Genomic DNA, 20,321 nt, shown 5'->3' with positions numbered 1-20,321 from the left:
GCCCCCTGAGGCACAAGAGGCTGAGAACACAGCAAGTCAGATTTTGAAAGCGAAAAATAAACTCTTTATTCTGTGCTTACAGAGTGAATTCATGTCAGTGTCATGTCCAGCCCTCGGCATGCAGTGTCTGCCGTGACAGTAATAGAAAGGGTTAGAAAAGCACATGTGCTGCCCTCTCTGCACAGGAGAGGTTACATATAATGTGCATCGAAAACAAACACAGTGTTGCTCACATTATACAATCCTTTTTCCACCTCGCTGGTTTCAAAAGCACTTCCCCGGTACTGATAACTGGTACAAAATAGCGCTGGCCCTGTGCAATCCCATTATAAAAGTGTCTTGTCTTCCTGCGGGTTATTTTATCAATTCTGCTCAGATTCCCAGTCGAGTATGTAAAGCTGGGGGAAAGGGGACGTTTCTACTTGGTGTCTAGTTCTAGAAGAAGTGGTGGTTTTGAAACTGCAAACTTTCCAGACCTGTTAAAATGCCTCCTGATTTGCATAGATGCCAGGTAGTGCTGCTAGGAATGCCCCAGGGCTGGGAGGGATTAACTCTTCCCAAACCCCATAACAAATGTAAGCAGCCACAGCGCGAATCATCAGATCATGTTCCCCCCATCAGGAGGCGAAGCCAATTTTTATTAACCACTTCACTGCTGAATGATGTAGCGGACATGTGGCATGGCGGTGCGCTGCCAGGACTGTAAGATGTGCCAGGTGCCCCTGGCCATTCCTGTGGGGACTGCTGCCAAGGCACAGGCGCCTGCCACAGCCACAGCAGCGAGCTGATCCCACAGCAAGGAGATGCTCCTTTCACAATAACCCCCTGCCCTCCAAAGTGCCTTTTCTTCTGCAGGGATGGAGGGATTCATTGGGCGTTCAGGGGAAGGGATTTATTGGGGTTTGGGGGGATTTATTGGGGGTTTGGGGGGATTTATTGGGGGTTTGGGGGAAGGGATTTATTGGGGGTTTGGGGGGATTTACTGGAGGTTGGGGGAAGGGATTTATTGGGGTTTGGGGAGATTTACTGGAAGTTTGGGGGAAGGGATTTATGGGGGTTTGGGGGGATTTACTGGAGGTTTGGGGGAAGGGATTTATTGGGGGTTTGGGAGAGGGAACTGACTATTTAGCATATTTGGCTGGGTGGCATGGAGAGGTTAACTTATAAAGGGCCTGATCCTGCATGATGCTGAACCTGTCCGTGAGCCTTGGTGGGAACTCCAGACCGGGCCTCTGGAACATGCTGTGACCAGTTAGGTTAAGTCACATCTGTCACCCTCGTGCTTTACAACAGCAGGGGTTCAGATGAGTCTGACTGCCCTGCCAAGCCAAAATCACCTGGCTGCTTTGTTCATTTTCTCGCTCTTTTCACTAGAGGTTTTCCACTCTGTTCTCTAAGTGCCCCTGCACCGATCAGGATACAGCGCACCCCAGACAGCTGTGATGTGCCCAGAGGCAGTCTAGGGGGATTGCCGATTGTCTAAAGCCATTTCCTTTGGCCCTGCCTGGGCCACTGGGAGGCAGGGACAGGCGGCCAAGGCTTTGCTAAAACAGCTGGGGACTGAGCAGAGGTGGAAGGTGACTTGGGGTCACAAAAGCTCTAAGGGCCACGTTTTCAAAGCAAGTCACTGAGAAGCTGTGCATGGGAGCCTAGGACAGGCGCTGGCTATGTGGAAAAACGCACAAGCACATCTAGCAGGTGGACATGCCACATCCCCAAGTATGTCGCATAACACAAACACCACATGGAGGTGGAGGTTCAGAGAGAGCTTCTAGGCCACCCTAACACCCAACCCTAAAAATACAGAAGTCATTAAGGGCGTGATGCCTGCCTGTGGGACATGGGGGGTAACCTGCAAGGAAGAGGAGCCTTGTGTTCTATGCAGCATGGCCTCTGCACCCTAGACGGGCCTGGTGCATTCAGAGGATCCCAGCCTACCGGTAAATGCAGCCTCCAAGGGAAGCAGATCCTGCAGCTGGGCGTGGCAGAGGACAGGGAGTGGAGTCCTGCTTTGGTGTAGATTGATCATATCCTCTCCAGGGCAGGGCAGGGCAACAAAAATGATTAGGGGGCTGAAGCACATGACTTATGAGGAGAGGCTGAGGGAACTGGGATTGTTTAGTCTGCAGAAGAGAAGAATGAGGGGGATTTGATAGCTGCTTTCAACTACCTGAAAGGGGGTTCCAAAAAGGATGGATCTAGACTGTTCTCAGTGGTACCAGATGACAGAACAAGGAGTAATGGTCTCAAGTTGCAGTGGAGGAAGTTTAGGTTGGAGATTAGGAAACACTATTTCCCTAGGAGGTCGGTGAGGCACTGGAATGGGTTATCTAGGGAGGTGGTGGAATCTCCTTCCTTAGAGGTTTTTATGGCCCAGCTTGACAAAGCCCTGGCTGGGATGATTTAGTTGGAGATTGGTCCTGCTTTGAGCAGGGGGTTGGACTAGATACCTCCTGAGGTCCCTTCCAACCCTGAGATTCTATGGTTCTATGATTCAATCTGGACTCATCCTGCTCAGCTGAGGGGGCATTTGGTAATGCTGCTGAGAGCTCCATCAAATGTGTGTGAGGAGGCCTGGGACTCGGGTGACCAGCTGTCCTGATTTTATAGGGACCGTCCCAATTTTTGGGTCTTTTTCTTATGTAGACTCCTATTATCCCCCCCACCCCCATCCTGATTTTTCATACTTGCTGTCAGGGGTGGCTCCAGGCACCAGAGCAGCAAGCGCGTGCCTGGGGTGGCAAGCTGCAGGGAGTGGCATGCCGGTGGCTCTGAGGGCAGCAGTCAGGTGGCCTTCAGTGACGTTTCTGAGGGAGGTCTGCCAGTCCCATGGTTTCGGTGGCAATTCGGCGGCAGGTACGACGGTGCGGGACCGGCAGATCACCCACAGAGCTGCCACCGAATCCGCGTGACCGGCGGACCTCCCATAGAAACGCCTCTGAAGGCCGCCTGACTGCCATGCTTGGGGCAGTAAAAAACAGAACCGGCCCTGTTTGCTGTCTGGTCATCCTACCTGGGACTGGGGTTCCCTCTTCCCAGAACCATTCTCTCCCTTGGCACCTCCCCTCCCTGCCGCTTTCTATGTCAGCTTGGACTGATTTTCTCCTCGCTGTCTGACCGTGGCCAACTGGTGAAGTGTCTGACGCACGGGGTGTGGTGGCTGCACCAGGCAGCTCTGGCAGGAGCTGCCAGCTCCAGGAGCTTTTCTGGTCAATGGCTGGCAGCTCAGTTCAGTGAAGTCCTTTCGAAGCCAGGGAATGGCGGAGGTGCCTGGCGTCTGGGACTGGCTGCGCAGGGCGAGGCGAGGTCTCTGGTCTCTGTAGGAATCGTCGTTAGTTCTTGAGAGGAGGCTCATGTTGGCATCGGCAGGGCCAGGTGAGAACGGGTCAGGCGGCTTCACTTGGGCAGTGGGGCGACGATCACGTTGCGATAGCCCTTCACTCCCTTCAGCTTGTCACTCTCGAAATTCACCACGAGTTTGTGCAGGCCGGACAGCTGGGGAGCCAAGTCCACCCTGACCTTCGCTTCCTGCCCCGGCTCAACGGGGCTGGCGCTGCGGGGGGCAGAGGGAAAATTAGCAAACCCCAGCACCACCCGCCAGCGTAACTCGGTCACTAGCAAGTACCCTCGCCAGACCCATGCATGGCCCTGTCGGGAGTCCATCTCCTTTAGAGCCCTGGGGACACTGGACAGGCATGAGGGGGAGATCCTTGGGGAGCAGCAAAACAAACTGTTTGGGGGGTGGGGAGGAGTTTTCCCTTTAATATCGGAGATGAAACTGAGCGTCCTCAGTGAACTGCAGCAAATCGACTCGCAGGACGCTTGCAGCCAAATGCCCCCAGACCGTTCCCTACGGCTCCTCCACTGTTTCCTGCAGCAACTCCTGCTGGGGGTAGCTGGTCTGGGGATGCTCTGAGCTTCCCCCGCCAGCCCTCCTTCGCTGGTCCCTTCAGTGACTGTCACTGGGGCAGGAGCAGCTGCAATCTCTCACAGAGTTCACATCCCTGTTGCATGCCCCACGGCAGCCCTCTGGCTGAGGTGGGGCTGGGGTGGGGCAAGCGCCTTCCCTGTGCAAAGTTCTTGCCGAGTCTCGAAAGTCCCTTGGCCCCTGCCCTCCCACAGCAGCCCAACCCCATAGTGGGAGTAGAAAACACCTACAGCTCCTGGGTCTTCTGTCCTTCGGTCAGACCAGCCCCCTCCAGGGTGAACACGCAGCCACTCAGAGGGGTCGAGAGGGGATTAGTCAGGGTGAGCTCTGCCACCAGCTTCCGCTTCTGCACTGGTTCCCCTAAAACCTGTTTTTCAAAGAAATCAGTTGGATCCTCAGTGAAGTCCCTTTTGCCATTAGAGAGAGAATATGTGTGTGTGTGCATGTGTACTGTGTGTGTGTGTGTGTATACTGTGTGTGCACGCATGTGCATGTACGTGTGTGTGCGTATGTGTGTGTGCATATGTGTATGTGTGTGTGTGTGTGCGCATGCGTGTGTGTGCACGTGCATACGCTCCCATCCATTGCCCTGGTTCATGTTGACTGGGTGTATAATGTTCCAGACACACACCCACCCCTCGCCCAGAGGGAAGCCATTAAACAGCACCACTCAGGGCAGGCCGTGTCTGCATTAGCTGCTTCATTGATTCTAGTGAGACAAAGCCGGTTACTACGGTTCCTGGCCCCATGGCTTAGCTTGGCTCTGCACTTACTGGCTGCGTGTGTGAGTCACCAAGAGCTGTGGCAATGCACCCTGCCCGTCTGACAGCCGCTATAACCTACCTGCTGCAAACCCCTGCCCACGCTAGCCTGCTCCCCTCCTGCCTTCCGCCCTCAGCACTGGTCTCGCCTCTCTGCCCTCACAGCTGGCACCTGACCTCCTCCCACACCACGGGGCCATACCCCGAATTGCTCAGCAATGTTGCAGCATCCCCTCTGCGGGCTCAAGCCCCCTTGCATTGTTTGTGAGCTGCTCAGCCAATAGCCCCTCAGAGGGTCCTGTGGGAGAGCAGGAGGCTGCCGGGTTTCCCCCTCCTTTCCAGTGCTGAGTGAGGTGAAACGGGCCGCACTGGGCGTGGGGAGCTGTGGGAAGTGCCTGGCAGTTCGGTCTCAGGATTGGGGCCCAGGGAGATGCTGAAGCTTTTCAGTTCTGACTTGGCACTGCATCGAACTCCTGTGTGCACTGGAACATAGGTGCCAGGACAGGACTGCCAGAGGCATGCGCTCTCCCAGGACAGCAGCAGAGCAAGGCTGGTTTCCCTGTCTGATTGCAGGGATGTCAGTTCAATACCAGGCACTGGGGGAGGAGCGTATGCTGCAAGCTGCATCTCTTCCATTATTGCTGTCTGGCTAACACCAAGGATACTGGGCTGAGAATGTCCCAGTCCCCTCCACATCTGCGGAGGTGAGCAGGGACCAGACACGTGCTCAGCAGTGCCAAGACAGAAATGTGCTGAAGCCCTTACCCTAATCTTAATATCCGGGTTCTTTACGTAGATGTCTCGGACCCCAAGGATGATATCTCCGGTCTGGTATTCAAACAGGAGGGCCACCAGCTTGATCATGTTGTCTTGGGTCAGGCAGCTACCATACTTCTCATACAGAATACGCAGGGGCACAGTCTTTTCTGGAGAGAAAGGTGAAAAAGCTCCGGATTAGCTGTCCCCCAAAAACTCAACTCCCTCTGGCTTCCTGGTGCCCAAGGATCACTGAGCCGGAGGCTGGGCCATCATCTAGTCTGGGCCCAGCTGTCTCCCTGCAGCTGTTGCAGTCAGTAGGCAGGGATGGAAATGACAGAGAAAAGGGGGTGATTTCAGGTCTGGCATAAGCAGATGCCACAGACCCACGCCAGGGGGAGGAACCTCCCCCCACCCTGGCTCTGAGTGTGGTGGAATGTCTGGTTTTCCAGGGTTGGGATTGGGCCCGGAGACAAGCTAGGATGACAGTGGCAAAGTCTGATGGCAATACCGAGGCGGGAAGTCTGAGGAGAGGAACTGGAAATCCAAAGGGGTTGTGCCCAGGGCAGCTGGCCTTGGGAAGCCAGGAGTAGGCAGGAGTAGCACTGGTATAGCAAGGGATGATGCTGAGGTGTCTGCTTCAAGAACCATGCAGAAGAGCAAGCTACAGCTGGCTATGCCAGCAGCCAGGGCCCCCAGATCTTGGGTGTGGGATGCTTTCAGTGTAGGGGCACCGTGGAAGTGACTGCAAACAGAGGAATGAGTCCTGTGTTATCTGCTGAGATACAGGCCTGGTTTGTGACTCTAATCTTCATGCATAACTTTCACTACTAAACAGGGATTCACATTCAGCTGTTCTTAACCCCTGTGTGATGCAGTAGGGACTGTCTGTGTGGGGAGTGGGAGAGCAGGGGAGGACTTTAGGAGATGGACGATGCCAGAGCCTGTAACCTGAGCTAGGTAAGGGAGGGGAAAGGTCAACACCTTTGCCGGGAAGGGGACAAAGGAAGGGAGTGGCAGGAGGGAAGCAGTTGGAGTTTGGGGCTTGGGGCTGTGTGGGCGGAATTCAGGGTATCCTAGCTAGGATCCAAGCACCCTGAAAGCCCAGAAGGACTCGGTGGAGGGGTCCTGACTGTGCCTGCAAGCTCTGCTGTAACCTGTGTTCCTGTTGTCCAATAAACCTTCTGTTGTACTGGCTGGCTGAGAGTCACTGTGGGTCCCAGGAAGAGGGGTGCAGGGCCGGACTCCCCCACACTCCGTGACAACTGGTGTTAGCGGTGGGATATACTGCACCCCGTGGACGGCGCTTCCTGCAGTAAGTGACTGGGGAGCAGTAAAACGAAGGGGTGGTTAACCCCTGGGAGTGTGTGCCCAGTGAGAAGGACTTTGCAGTAACAGGGTCCCCCGGGGGATTGCAGCGAGCGGTCCCAGGGGCGGAGGAGTCTGCAGCTCGACCCTGGCAGAGAGGTGGTGACCTCAAGAAGGGCTGGTGCACTAGGGGTCCCCCTGGAAACCGTGGGGAGCGGCGAGCACCCCGGCCTGTGAGTGGTCAGCAGGAAGATGTATGCCAAGCGGCGCAAGTGTGACCTGGTGGAGCTGTGCAAGCAGAGGGGGCTGCACCCAGGGAGGCTCAGCAAGGACCAGCTGATTGCACAGCTGGAGCAGGGAGACCGCATGAATGAACGGAGCCCTGTCTCTGAGGGAAGCAGCCGAGCAGATGCAGCGCAGGCACCAGTGTCTGTCCCCGCTGGGAGTGGTCAGCCGGCGGACGAGGGCTTCCCGAGACCCCCCTTCCTAGGCGTAGAGGAAGGGCGGGGAGGAGCCCAGTGTATACCGAGGGCACCGTGACACCCCCGGCCAGCAGGGGATCTGCCCGGCGAAGCCCACCCCCCAGCAGGGGATCCTCCCGGCAACGCTCGGCATCCGTGGAGCGGATGCGGCTGGAATATGAAAGGGAGCTGAGACGGGAGGAGCTCGAGTTAAAGAGGCGAGAGCTGGAGGAGAAGGCGAAACAGCGTGAACATGAGGAGAACCAGCGTAAACATGAGGAGAACCAGCGTAAACATGAGGAGAACCAGTGCCAGCGTGAGTGGGAGGAGAAGGAGAAACAGCGTAAACATGAGCTGGACCTGGCCCGGCTGAGGAGCAGTGAGGCTCCAGCTGCGGTGAGTGAGGGGGGACCCAAGCCTACAAAGAGCTTTGATAAGCACTTGCTGCCCTGGCGTAAGGAGGGGGAGGACTTAGATCCCTTCCTGACGGCCTTTGAGAATGCCTGCGAGCTGCACAGGGTTGACCCTGCAGACAGGATCGCAGTTCTCACCCCCTTACTGGACTCCACAGCCGTGGAGGTGTACAGCCGACTGAAAGGGGCGGAGGCAGGGGACTATGAACTGTTCAAACAGGCCCTGCTCCGCGAGTTTGGGCTGACTCCTGAGATGTACCGGAAAAAGTTCCGGAGCCAGCGTAAAACCCGTGAGGTCACATACCTACAACTGGTCAACCGGGCGCAGGGGTATGCCCGCAAGTGGACAGCTGGGGCCCAAACTAAAGAGGACCTGCTTGACCTATTCATACTGGAGCACCTGTACGAGCAGTGCCCGTCCGACTTGAGGCTGTGGTTGATGGACCAGAAGCCGGAGAACCCGCAGCATGCAGGCCAGCTGGCCGACCAATTTGTGGACAGTCGGGCAGGGGATGGCAGGGAGGAGTCTCGAAGGAGCAGGCCTGCCTCAACGCAGAGAGAGAGTCAACATGGGACCTCCCAAAGGGGGCCTATGGAGAACCCCCCCAAAAGGGGAACATCCAGCGGCAGGTCCCTCCGACCCACTCAAGGGGACCCACGAGATATGGGCTGCTATCGCTGTGGCCAACGAGGTCACATACGGGCCCAGTGCCCCAAGCTCAGGGACAGACCAAGCAGACCCAACCCGCAGAGGGTGGACTGGGTAAAAACCCAATCGGAGGAGGGGCTACATTCCCAGGAAAGGGGGGTTGGCAACATACCACCTATGGATGCTCCCGGTTCCGGGTTTTTGGTTTACTGGGTGGGCGCGGGGCTGCCCCTCCGGAAAGAGTGCATTGTTTCCCTGGAAGTGGATGGGAGGAAGGTCACTGGGTACTGGAACACGGGCGCAGAGGTGACGCTGGCCCGGCCCGAGGTGGTGGCCTCAGATCGGATGGTGCCCGACACCTACCTGACCCTGATGGGCGTGGGCGGGACCCCATTCAAGGTACCCGTGGCAAGGGTACACCTGAAATGGGGGGCCAAGGAGGGCCCCAAAGATGTGGGGGTACACCAATATTTGCCCACTGACGTGTTAATGGGAGGGGACCTTGAGGACTGGCCTAGTAACACCCAGAGTGCCCTGGTCGTGACTCGTAGTCAGAGTCGGCAAATGGCACTGCTCCCCGACAACGGGGAAGGTACTCGACCTGAGGTGCAGGACCCTAACTCAGGGAGCGGGGAACGCCCAGGGGCACGGTGCAGAGAGGCTGCGGCCTCAGACCCAGCCAGCAAGAGAGAGCCGGTCCCCATTCCTGTCCCAGCTGCTGAGTTCCAGGCCGAGTTGCAGAAAGATCCCTCCTTGCGGAAGCACAGGGACCGGGCTGACCTTAGTGCGGTACAGACCATGAGGAGAGGTTGCAAGGAGAGGTTCCTGTGGGAGAAGGGGTTCCTGTACCGAGAATGGGCTCCCCCAGGGGAAGTAGAGTCATGGGGGATCAGGAGGCAGCTGGTGGTTCCCCAGAAGTTCCGTCACAAGCTGTTGTACCTGGCCCATGACATCCCTCTCGCAGGGCACCAGGGAATCCGGCGCACCAGGCAGAGGCTGCTACAGAACTTTTACTGGCCTGGGGTCTTTACCCATGTCCGACAGTACTGCCAATCCTGTGACCCCTGCCAGAGGGTGGGGAAGGCCCGGGACAAGGGGAAAGCGGCTTTGAGGCCTTTACCCATCATAGAAGAACCTTTCCAGAAGGTGGCCATGGACATAGTGGGACCTCTCAGCAAGATGACCCGGTCAGGGAAGAAATACATCCTGGTGGTGGTGGATTTTGCCACTCGCTACCCCGAGGCGGTGGCCTTGTCCTCTATCGAAGCAGACACAGTGGCAGATGCGCTGCTGACAATTTTCAGCCGGGTGGGGTTCCCCAAGGAGGTCTTAACGGACCAGGGGTCCAACTTCATGTCGGCCCTGCTCCGGTCCTTATGGCAGAAATGTGGGGTCCGCACAACTGGGCCTCAGCGTATCACCCCCAGTCCAACGGGCTGGTAGAAAGGTTCAACGGGACGCTGAAGATGATGCTAAAAACATTTATGAACCAGCATCCGCAAGATTGGGACAAGTACTTACCTCACCTGCTGTTTGCGTACAGGGAGGTACCCCAGGAATCTACCGGGTTTTCACCTTTCGAACTGTTGTATGGAAGGCGGGTGAGGGGGCCCCTAGACCTGATGAGGGACGAATGGGAGGGGAAGGCCTCTCCCGAGGGAGAGTCAGTGGTGGAGTATGTCCTGACCTTCCGGGAAAGACTGGCCGAGCTCATGGGCCTGGCCAGGGAGAATCTGGCCCGAGCCCAGAGGAGGCAGAAGGTCTGGTATGACCGCACAGCACGAGCCCGTGCCTTCGCCACCGGGGATCAGGTGATGGTTCTTATCCCCGTGAGGAGAAACAAACTCCAGGCCGCCTGGGAAGGGCCCTTCAAGGTTATCAAGCAACTGAATGAGGTAAACTATGTGGTGGAGCTGTCAAACCGGGCACATCACCGTCGGGTGTACCATGTGAACATGATGAAACCATACTATGACAGGGGGAATGTGGTGTTGGCCGTGTGTGGACATTGGGAGGGGCAGGGAGATGACCCCTTAGTGGATCTATTCCCTGGGACAAAAGCTGGTTCCCCCCTGGAGGCGATTCCCCTCTCTGAGCAACTGACCCCGGGCCAGCACGCTGAGATCAGAGGGGTGCTGCATCTGTACTGACAGCTGTTTTCCAACCAGCCTGGACGCACTAATTTGACTGTCCACCGGGTGGAGACGGGGTCACACCCCCCTATAAGATGCTCCCCTTTTCGGGTCACTGGTAAAACTGCCCAGGATCTTGAAAGAGAGGTCAGGGACATGCTGGCTTTGGGGGTGATCCAGCCGTCTTCCAGCCCTTGGGCCTCGCCAGTAGTGCTGGTTCCCAAGAAGGATGGGTCAATCCGGTTCTGTGTGGACTATCGAAAGCTCAATGCCATCACCGTATCTGATGCCTACCCTATGCCCAGGCCTGACGAGCTCCTAGACAAGCTGGGAGGTGCACGGTACCTCACCACTATGGATCTTACCAAAGGCTACTGGCAAGTGCCGCTGGACGCAGATGCCAGGCTGAAATCGGCCTTTATCACCCCTCTGGGGCTCTATGAGTTTTTGACCCTGCCCTTCGGCCTCAAGGGAGCGCCGGCCACCTTCCAGTGCCTGGTGGATCAGCTACTGAGGGGGATGGAGAGTTTTGCCGTGGCGTATATTGACGACATCTGCGTCTTCAGCCAGACCTGGGAGGACCACGTGTCCCAGGTTAAACAAGTCCTGGACCGACTCCGGAAGGCTGGGTTAACAGTAAAGGCTGAGAAGTGCAAGGTGGGGATGGCTGAAGTATCTTACCTGGGCCATCGGGTGGGGAGCGGCTGCCTGAAGCCGGAACCAGCCAAGGTGGAGGTGATCAGAGACTGGCCTGCTCCCCAAACCAAAAAGCAGGTCCAGGCCTTTATTGGGATGGCGGGGTACTATCGAAGGTTCGTGCCCCACTTCAGTGCCATAGCCGGCCCCATCACTGAACTGTGCAAAAAGGGGAAGCCAGACAAGGTGATCTGGACTGAGCAGTGCCAGGAGGCTTTCCGGGCGCTGAAGGAGGCTCTGGTTAGCGACCCAGTTCTGGCAAACCCAGATTTTGACAAACCCTTTATGGTGTTCACCGATGCCTCAGACACGGGACTGGGGGCGGTGTTAATGCAGGAGGATGAAAAGGGGGAGAGACACCCTATCGTGTACCTGAGTAAGAAGCTGCTACCCCGGGAACAAAGCTACGCAGCCATCGAGAAGGAATGCCTGGCCATGGTGTGGGCCCTTAAGAAGCTAGAGCCATATCTCTTTGGGCGACACTTCACCGTGTACACCGACCACTCTCCCCTGACCTGGCTGCACCAGATGAAAGGAGCCAACGCCAAGCTCCTGAGGTGGAGCCTGCTCCTGCAGGACTATGACATGGACGTGGTCCATGTGAAGGGAAGTGCCAACCTGACAGCGGATGCGTTGTCCCGGAGAGGGGACCCTGAACTTCCCCAGGTCACTGGGCAGAGTGACCCCGCTCAGTTCAGTCTCGAAGGGGGGAGAGATGTGATGCAGTAGGGACTGTCTGTGTGGGGAGTGGGAGAGCAGGGGAGGACTTTAGGAGATGGACGATGCCAGAGCCTGTAACCTGAGCTAGGTAAGGGAGGGGAAAGGTCAACACCTTTGCCCGGGAAGGGGGCAAAGGAAGGGAGTGGCAGGAGGGAAGCAGTTGGAGTTTGGGGCTTGGGGCTGTGTGGGCGGAATTCAGGGTATCCTAGCTAGGATCCAAGCACCCTGAAAGCCCAGAAGGACTCGGTGGAGGGGTCCTGACTGTGCCTGCAAGCTCTGCTGTAACCTGTGTTCCTGTTGTCCAATAAACCTTCTGTTGTACTGGCTGGCCGAGAGTCACTGTGGGTCCCAGGAAGAGGGGTGCAGGGCCGGACTCCCCCACACTCCGTGACACCCTGCACTGCTGGCATTTTCCAGACAAATCCATAGTCTCTGGAAGGCCATAGACAGAGGTGTGTAGGGCCTGTGAGCCCCGCTGGTTCTGACCCAGTTCTGGATCTGTGGGCTGCTTTTGGCAAGCCCGATAAAGCTGCAAGCAAATGCACCGTTTCCCTGTGGTGTTGGGGCAGGTTGTGGGCCCCTCAGAGGGTGAGCTGATGGGGCTGCTCAGTGACAGTGCCGTGCGATAGCAGGGAGCTGCTGAATGGTATCTGAATTCGGGGCTCCCCCAGCGAGAGTGCTGATGGGAGGGCGGCCTGGTCATGAGTCGCCACTCATAGACTCATAGACTCTAGGACTGGAAGGGACCTCGAGAGGTCATCGAGTCCAGTCCCCTGCCCTCATGGCATGACTCGTCCCTTTGGGTTTCACTGACACAACATGGAGCTTTGCAGATTAATGTCACAGACAGACACTGTCAGAGCAAGGGAGGGCGGTGTAACTGCAGCGACACAGCAGTGCTCTGGGCCAACTGCTCCAACAAGAAGCAGCCCTGCGGAGCTGCCCCCTCACGCTCACGGGGGCAGGCTTTGGGAACGCCGGGCTGCCAGGCCCCTTTGCTCTGCGGAGACGGCAGCTCCAGCAGCAACACTGGGAACTGGAGAGAAGTTGCAAAACCCTGACATCTGGGGAACCCCGGTCCCCACAGGGCACTGGGTGGCAGGACGCAGCATAGAGTATTGGGGAAAGCGGAGCACTGGTGCTCAGGAGAGCTGGATTCTGTGCATGACTAGCAACGATCCTCTAGGCCTGTCTACTCTGGCCGACACCGGTGACCTGTAAGTCAGCTCAGACATCAGTGTCTGTTGTGAAATAGCAAATTTCTCATCAACAGAGTCTTTCGTCCAGAAGGATTCCAAAGCACTTTCCAGGTTACAGACCTCTAGCTGATCTTTTCTACACTCAGTGAAGGCGAGCAGAGGAACTCAAGAGAAAAAGGATAAGAGGTTCAGCAAACATGCCCTGTGAGGAAAAGGAAATCCAAATGCATGTTGATACAGCGTGCTCTGTCCTCTACTGAGCTGTGTTAGTTTAGCATTTTAGATAGAGCAGAAACCTTTTAAAGGAGAAACCTTATGCTAACCTTCCTGCAATTAGCTTGTTTAATCTAAAAGGCATCTATCCTTTGATGGAATTTAGATCAGATATAAAACCGAGGTCTTGACAAGCTGTCACCTTTAAAGAACTTCTCGCATTTCTTGTCAGAGTCGGGGAGTGAGCACCACCTATCTTGGCTAAATGCCAGCTTGAGTAAAGGCTTCCTGCTGGACTCACTGCACGCTTACAGATGGATGCTTCAGGTCTTCACGTCCTGCCCTTTACCACTGGGTAGCGTTGTTGTGTGTCGTTCGACAGCTGCTGTGTTCCACTCCAGAGGTAGCTACATCACCATAGGGACTGATTCTGATCTCACCCTGCTGTAAAACTATCAGAGTAACTCTTCGACCTAGGTGCAGTTACTCCCAATTTACACCATAGAATCATAGAAACATAGGCCTGGAAGGGACCTCAAGACGTCCTCTTCTCCAGGCCCCACACGGAGGCAGGATTAAGTAAACTTAGACCATCCCTGTCAGATGTTTGTCCCACCAGTTCTTAAAAACCACCAGTGATGGGGATTCCACAGCCTTCCTTGGTAGACTATTCCAGAGCTTAAGATGCCAGGAGAAACTTTCTAGCTATAAGTCTATTCTGGTGTTTAACCCGTCCTATCTAGAAAGGTAGTGAAATCCCCAGCAATACAGATGATTTCACTTGGGGAACTGGCAAAATCACTTTTGTGCTGGTTTAAGCTGTGTCTGCACTCAGAGGGTTTGCTGGTGCAACTATAACAGAAAACATTTTCTAGCGTAGAGTAGGCCTTGCCCTGGAGATTCCCTCACAGCCAGAGCTGGGCAAATAATGGATTTTTCTGTTCCTCAGCAGTTCAACACAAACCAAATCCAAAAGATTCTCCAAATATCCTATAGGGCTGGACTCAGCTCGTGATTGTTTCTTAGGCCAGTTCTAAACTAAACCCTTTTGCTGATATAATAATACCTGAGGGTGTTGGGCTTTTAAAACAGGCAAAAGTCCTAGTGTAGATAAGTGATACCAACATGAGAGAAACCAGCTGGTTTAAAAAAATCATACAACTCCCCCAAACTCTTTTAACTTCACTGGCAGTAATGGTAACGGATTAGAAAAACCAAGCAGGATTCTGAAGGGAGTGCTAGGAACCCAGACCGTAGCAACTGGACAGGCAGGCGAAATGATCACCAAGGACTGGAAATGTTACGCCCTTCCAAGGGGCAGATGAAGCAAACCGCTTGCCTGTTAGTAAACAGCAAAGACCTAGACTAACTAAGGGCTTGTCTACATCACAAAGTTGCAGCGCTGGTGAGGGGGTTACAGCGCTGCAACTTAGGAGGTGTACACATCTGCAGGGCATCACCAGCGCTGCAACTCCCTGTTTGCAGCGCTGGCTGTACTCCCGTTTTGTCTCGGGTATAGAGGATCCAGCGCTGGTGATCCAGCGCTGGTAATCAAGTGTAGACACTTACCAGCGCTTTTCTTGACTTCCGTGGAATAAGCAGGTATCCCAGCATACCTGAGGAAGCCTCTCTGGTAATCAGGCAGGTCTCCTTCCACGTGGTTTGCTCCGGTGTTCTCCGAATCCCCCCCCCCCCCCCCCAGCGGGTCTCCTTCCCAGCGGTTTGCAGGGGGGTTCGGGGAACGCGAGAGCAAACCGCGGGGAAGCAGGTCTCCTTCCACGGTTTGCTCTCGCGTTCCCCAAACCCCCGTGCAAGCAGGTCTCCTTCCCCGCACCCCCGAGCAAGCAGGTCTCCTTCCCCGCGGTTTGCAGGGGGGTTCGGGGAACGGGAGAGCAAACCGCGGGGAAGGAGATCTGCTTGCTCGGGGGTTCGGGGAACGCGAGAGCAAACCGCGAGGAAGGAGATCTGCTTGCTCGGGGGTTCGGAGAACGCGAGAGCAAACCGCTGGGAAGGAGACCTGCTTGCTCGGGGGTTCGGGGAACACTGGAGCAAACTGGGGAAGGAGACCTGCTTTCCCGCGGTTTGCTCTTGCGTTCCCCGGACCCCCCTTGAAGCCGCCCAGCAGCGCTGCAGTGTGGCCACATCTAACACCACTTGCAGCGCTGGTTGCTGTAAGTGTGGCCACTCTGCAGCGCTGGCCCTATACAGCTGTACTAATACAGCTGTAACAACCAGCGCTGCAAAATTGTAGATGTAGACATACCCTAAATAAAGAGGCTGAGGTCTGTTTTCCCACTGACTCTGTGTTAATGGAAGTTAGCCCATGTGGCTATAGGAAAGCAGTGCTCGCCCCCACATGGTCACCAAGGCGATTCAGAGCTGCTGATCCTGCCCGCTGACTTGGGGAGCTGGGGAGGGTCTAGGGTTGCCAACTTTCTATTTGCAGAAAACCAAACACCCTTACCCCATCCTGCCCCATCCCAGCCCCTTCTCTGAGGCTTCACCCCTCTCTCTCCATCCCCCCTCCCTCCATTGCTCACTCTGCCCCGCCCTTGCTCACTTGTGCATTTTCACCAGGCTGGGTCAGGGGACTGGGGGTTTGGCGTGTGGGCTCCGGGCAGCCAAGCTGGGGGTTGGGGTGTGGAAGGGGGTATGGGCTTTGGGCTGGGTGTGCAGGTTCCAGAGTAGGGCCAGAAATGAGGGGTTCCGCTGCAGGAGGGGTCTCCGGGCTGGGGCAAAGGAAAGGGCGTGGGAGGGGGTGTGGGCTCCAGGCGGCGCTTACCTCAGGCACCTCCTGGGAAGCAGTAACATATCCCTGAGACTCCTAGGTGCAAGGGCGGCCAGGGAGGCTCTGCATGCTTCCCCCAAGTGCTGGCTCCACAGCTCCCATTGGCCTGGAACCACAGCCAATGGGAGCTGTGGGGATGGAGCCAGGAGGAGGGTGTGGAGCCCAGGCACCAGTTCCGCAGCTCCCATTGGTTCAGAACCACGGCCAATGGGAGCTGCGGGGGCGGAGCTGGTGCTTAGGGGCAGTGCACAGAGCCTCCCTTTACCTAGAAGACACAGGGACATGTTGTTGCTTCCCGGGAGGTGCGTGAGGTGAGCGCCACCCAGAGTCCACACCCTAAACCTTCTGCACCCCAGTCTGCCTGGGGCCGACCTGACTTTTAACAGCCGCTGACCGGAGCCGCCAGGGTCTCTTTTCGACTGGGTGTTCTGGTCAAAAACTGGGCTCCTGGCAACCCTAGGAGAGGGACTTGGCACCCCTGAAATATTAGGCCTTGAGCAACTCTCCAGAGGAGAGCTAAGAGGTCACGACGCCTCCACAGTGGCGCTGTATAGGGATGTTGTTATTATTTGTTTGTATTATCGTAGCACGCAGGAGCCCCTGTCCTGGGCCAGGACCCCACTGTGCCAGGAGCTGTTCAGAAACAGAACAAAAGGCAGGACCCTGCCCCAGAGAACCGACCATCTCAGTATACGGCAAGAGGAGCCAGATGGCTACAGATGAAAGCAGGAGTACAAGGCAACTGGTCATCATGATAGGCAGTGGTCTCAGCCTCTCTCTAACTGCCGAGAGTGCAGCGAACTCTGATCTCACACAGACTCAGTGCTTTCCTCTTGAAGCAAATCTTGTTCCTAGTTAGTTTTTCAGGCAGGATGCGCCCATCTGGCACGGGCTTTTTCTGGACCTGCAGGTGCAGGAAGGCTGCCTCACACTCATGCACAACCTCAGGCTGGCCACCATCCAGGTCCCCGGGCCTGTCCGGGCTGACCTAGAGACCTAGCTATGGCCTAAAGTGGCTCTCTGGCCACTTGATCCAGTTTTCAAGGATCTGGCTCTGTAATCTCAGATCTAGCAGCTGAGCATGTGTCCAGGGCTGTAAAACCCAGGTTTGGATTGGGCAGCCGAACATGGGTTTGGGAGCCGTAAAGATTGGGCAGCCAAACGTGGGTCTGGGAGCCATAACACCTGGCTTTAACACTTCATGAATTTGTAAATGGGTTTAGGAACACCTGTTGCCTGGTTATACCAATGAGTGGAGCAGCTTGAGTCAGAATTTTCAAAATAAAAATGTATTAATCAGAGATAAAATAGAATGCAGAAATAGTGAGAGAGAAACCTCTTCTGCGAGGGGACAGATGAGTGCGATATAAAGACCTAGAAAGAGAGATCAATGCGGATAAGCCCAACTCGTTTGGAGAGAGTCAGACAGACGCTGCTTTGGCCCATTTCCAAATCCATTTCCGGCCCCGCTACCTGAACAATGTTCTTTATCCTTTCATCGAAGATTACAAATCCACAACAATAAATAAATAAGCAGAAAAACACTGAAAGCTGCATTGGCCGCAAAGCAGAAGCCCAGAGAGCCAGAGCTATCAAATAACCACCTGCCTGCATGGGGGCCTGCACGTAGAGGCAGCCTGCGGTTTAGTGCCGCACAGCCATTTCAAACCCTCTCTGTGCAGTAGTGAAACTGGCTAATGCAGCTTGGCAGCTACCTACCAGGATAAACATCACCTACGTGTCTCAGCTGGGAGCCGACCCAGAGGAAATAACAGCCTTAGGTGCTATTTATCTTGGTAGTTTGCCTCCAAGATATGTTTGGCACCTTTATTATTGCCCGAGAATAAACACAAATACTGAATTCTTGTGCTGCGCCAGCCCATAGTTTGTATGAACTGATGACCCAGGTGGCTTGTTATACAATTGAATTAAGTAAAATAACAACTGTAGACTCGTACATGGCTGTGGCCAGGAAACTGAAGTTCAGAATGAAAATCTGTCCTCAGCTCACAGCTCATTTAGCAATTCAATGCAAAGTGCCAGTCTGGAATGCGGGTTGTGTTAATCTGTGTTGATTTGAGTCTCAGCAGTCAATAACGACAATTTGTTGGGTCAAATTGTCAAAAACCGGCTCCAACTTTGAACAAGCTAAAACCAGAATTTGCATAAACAGATGGAATTTGTGGGTGCCCTCTAGATTATTGGATTTTGTCCATGCAACGTGATGCCTGCTTGATTTGCACCCACAAATCCGATTTGCATATACACTTAGCGGCTGGGATGATATCCAGGTTAGATCTGGCTGTGAGGTTCTTCTGGCCTATGATGTCCTAGAAAAGGGATGATACAGCTGTCATGCTATTGGCAAGCTTCTTCCTGGCAGCGTATTCGCAGATAGCATTTCTACCCTACGCTGCCCATCAGCGCTAAGCTCTGCTGAGACAATGGCACTGCCAGCCACAAGAAGAAGATAGGTGAGCATGAGGGCAAAGCTTCCTTGGCGTCTGGCCTGCCACCGGACAGTCCTGGCCTTCCCAGGACACATGGGAATGACCAGTCTTGCCACCTTCAGGTCAAAGTACAAAACTCACTCATTTGACTTGGCTTTCCCAGAATACTGATCAATGGAAAACCCAAAGAGCTGGGCAGGGGGACTAACAAGGATTTAATTAATTAGATCTTCATTGAAAAAACAAATGTTAAGTCTTCCAAGGTTCTTAGATGCCCTGGTGCTGAGCAGCTAAACTCCAAGGTCGACATGCACCATTCTGTGCACTGATTTCAAAGTCAGCCCCTCTGTACCATACAGACACTGCCCTCGCCACAGTACAAAATACTGTTTGGGAATGAGCTCAGCAAAATGCCAGTTCTACCACAATGGAGAAAACACTCTACAACGTTTGTCTGCAATCTCCCCTGTTGTCTCGGATCCGACCGTAGGATACACACAGGATGCTGAGCTGTGCTGCGCTTTGCAATACATACAGTGAGGGATGGACAGCTAAAGCGAGCCGCATGGTCAGCTGGTACAAATCACTGCTGTACCACTTGGTTTAAAAGAGCTTGGCTGGTTGCCATCAGCTAAGGGTCTGGTCCAGGAAGTAGAGAATTTTCTCTGCTCCATTCTCCCTGCTTTATTTCCAGTATCATTCCCAAAGTCAGTCTCTTACCTGCATGGGGTAGGAGAATGACATTCAGAAGATCCTTCAACCCACACTCAGGGCCTACAACTCCATTGTAACTGGCAGTTCGGGCACAGAACATGAGCCTGCACAGCCGTTCTGTCTCGGTGTTGTTGCTGATGACGGCGTAGACGTCAAAATCGCAGCCATTGTTCATGCCCTCGGACACCTTGATCTTGATGCTCACGCCCTTCTCCTCCTCAGTCAGGTATCTTTTCTGGAGTTCTGCTTTTGCAAAGACTTCCCTTTCTTCATCTGATCCTGCAGTGCATGAAAAGATCATTGTTACCAGGTAGGTCAACAAGAAGCTGGCACAGGAGTCCCAGCTGCCTTTGCCCTTCTCCCCACAACCGTCCTCAATGAGACCACTGCAGCTTGACCAATCAGATGCTTTATTAATTAGATTATTCTTGTCCAATCCTGAGTTCCCCCCATTTTATCCCCCAGCACTTGGCTTTTCTCTCACTGGGCAGAGACCAGACCTTCCCAAGCTGCATCGTGCTTTGCCCTTCCTTTCTGCCTCTATTTCATCATTACCTGTTGAGGTCCCTTCCAGTCCTATCTCGCTCTGATTCTATGAGCTCAGTGGGAACTAGCGTGATTCCTGCCCACAAATCGGCAGAAGAAATGAACACCAGCTGGCACCTGTCCTGCAGCACATCCTCCAACAAGCAGCACATACCCTCGGGATACTTGTAGTTGTGGGTAATGTCTTCTCTGGTATCTTTGCCCACGCTTTTCGTGCTCATGTTCCTTCCTACGGTAGAAGAGTGGATGGTCTTCTTTCTGGAGCCATCCTTCTGCAGCACCCAATAAACCACATCCGCATTGACCTCCGCAAAGACAAACGGGATGTCGTATTTCAGCCTCAGTTCACCTTCCTTGATGGCTTTGACTGGAGCTGGCCCGCAGCAGTATGCCCCTGGGGAGAAAGGACTCTGCATTGTCTTCTGTGTTTAGCGAGCACGGTCAGCACACATGAGAATGAGCTGAGTGAGCCATGCCAGTCAGGATCTTGGATATGGTGGGCGCGTGCCATACACCATCTGGACTGGACTGAAGTGAGCACTCAGTAATTGGCCTCTGTAACAGGGCAGCCTGCCCTTTAAAAGCTG

General features: G+C 54.8%; 1 protein-coding gene across 1 annotated transcript in view; it reads right to left on the bottom strand.

Moving 5' to 3' along the window:
* Window positions 1-2,345: 2,345 nt before the first annotated feature.
* The window catches only part of TGM2 (transglutaminase 2), a 53,668-nt gene continuing 35,692 nt past the window's right edge, over window positions 2,346-20,321 (bottom strand). The window contains exons 9-13 of the mRNA XM_050917720.1: window positions 19,889-20,128; window positions 19,195-19,467; window positions 5,455-5,615; window positions 4,159-4,295; window positions 2,346-3,553 (exon numbers count right to left, since the gene is read on the bottom strand). Coding sequence (XP_050773677.1) covers window positions 3,397-3,553; window positions 4,159-4,295; window positions 5,455-5,615; window positions 19,195-19,467; window positions 19,889-20,128 — 968 coding nt within the window. The 3' untranslated portion in view covers window positions 2,346-3,396. The remainder of the gene's footprint in view (window positions 3,554-4,158; window positions 4,296-5,454; window positions 5,616-19,194; window positions 19,468-19,888; window positions 20,129-20,321) is intronic.

This window comes from Gopherus flavomarginatus, chromosome 11 (assembly GCF_025201925.1).
Source record: "Gopherus flavomarginatus isolate rGopFla2 chromosome 11, rGopFla2.mat.asm, whole genome shotgun sequence".
In the NCBI taxonomy this organism is placed as follows: Eukaryota; Metazoa; Chordata; order Testudines; family Testudinidae; genus Gopherus; species Gopherus flavomarginatus.
Note: the sequence above shows the minus strand (reverse complement) of the source record. Positions and strands in the feature narration are given on the sequence as shown.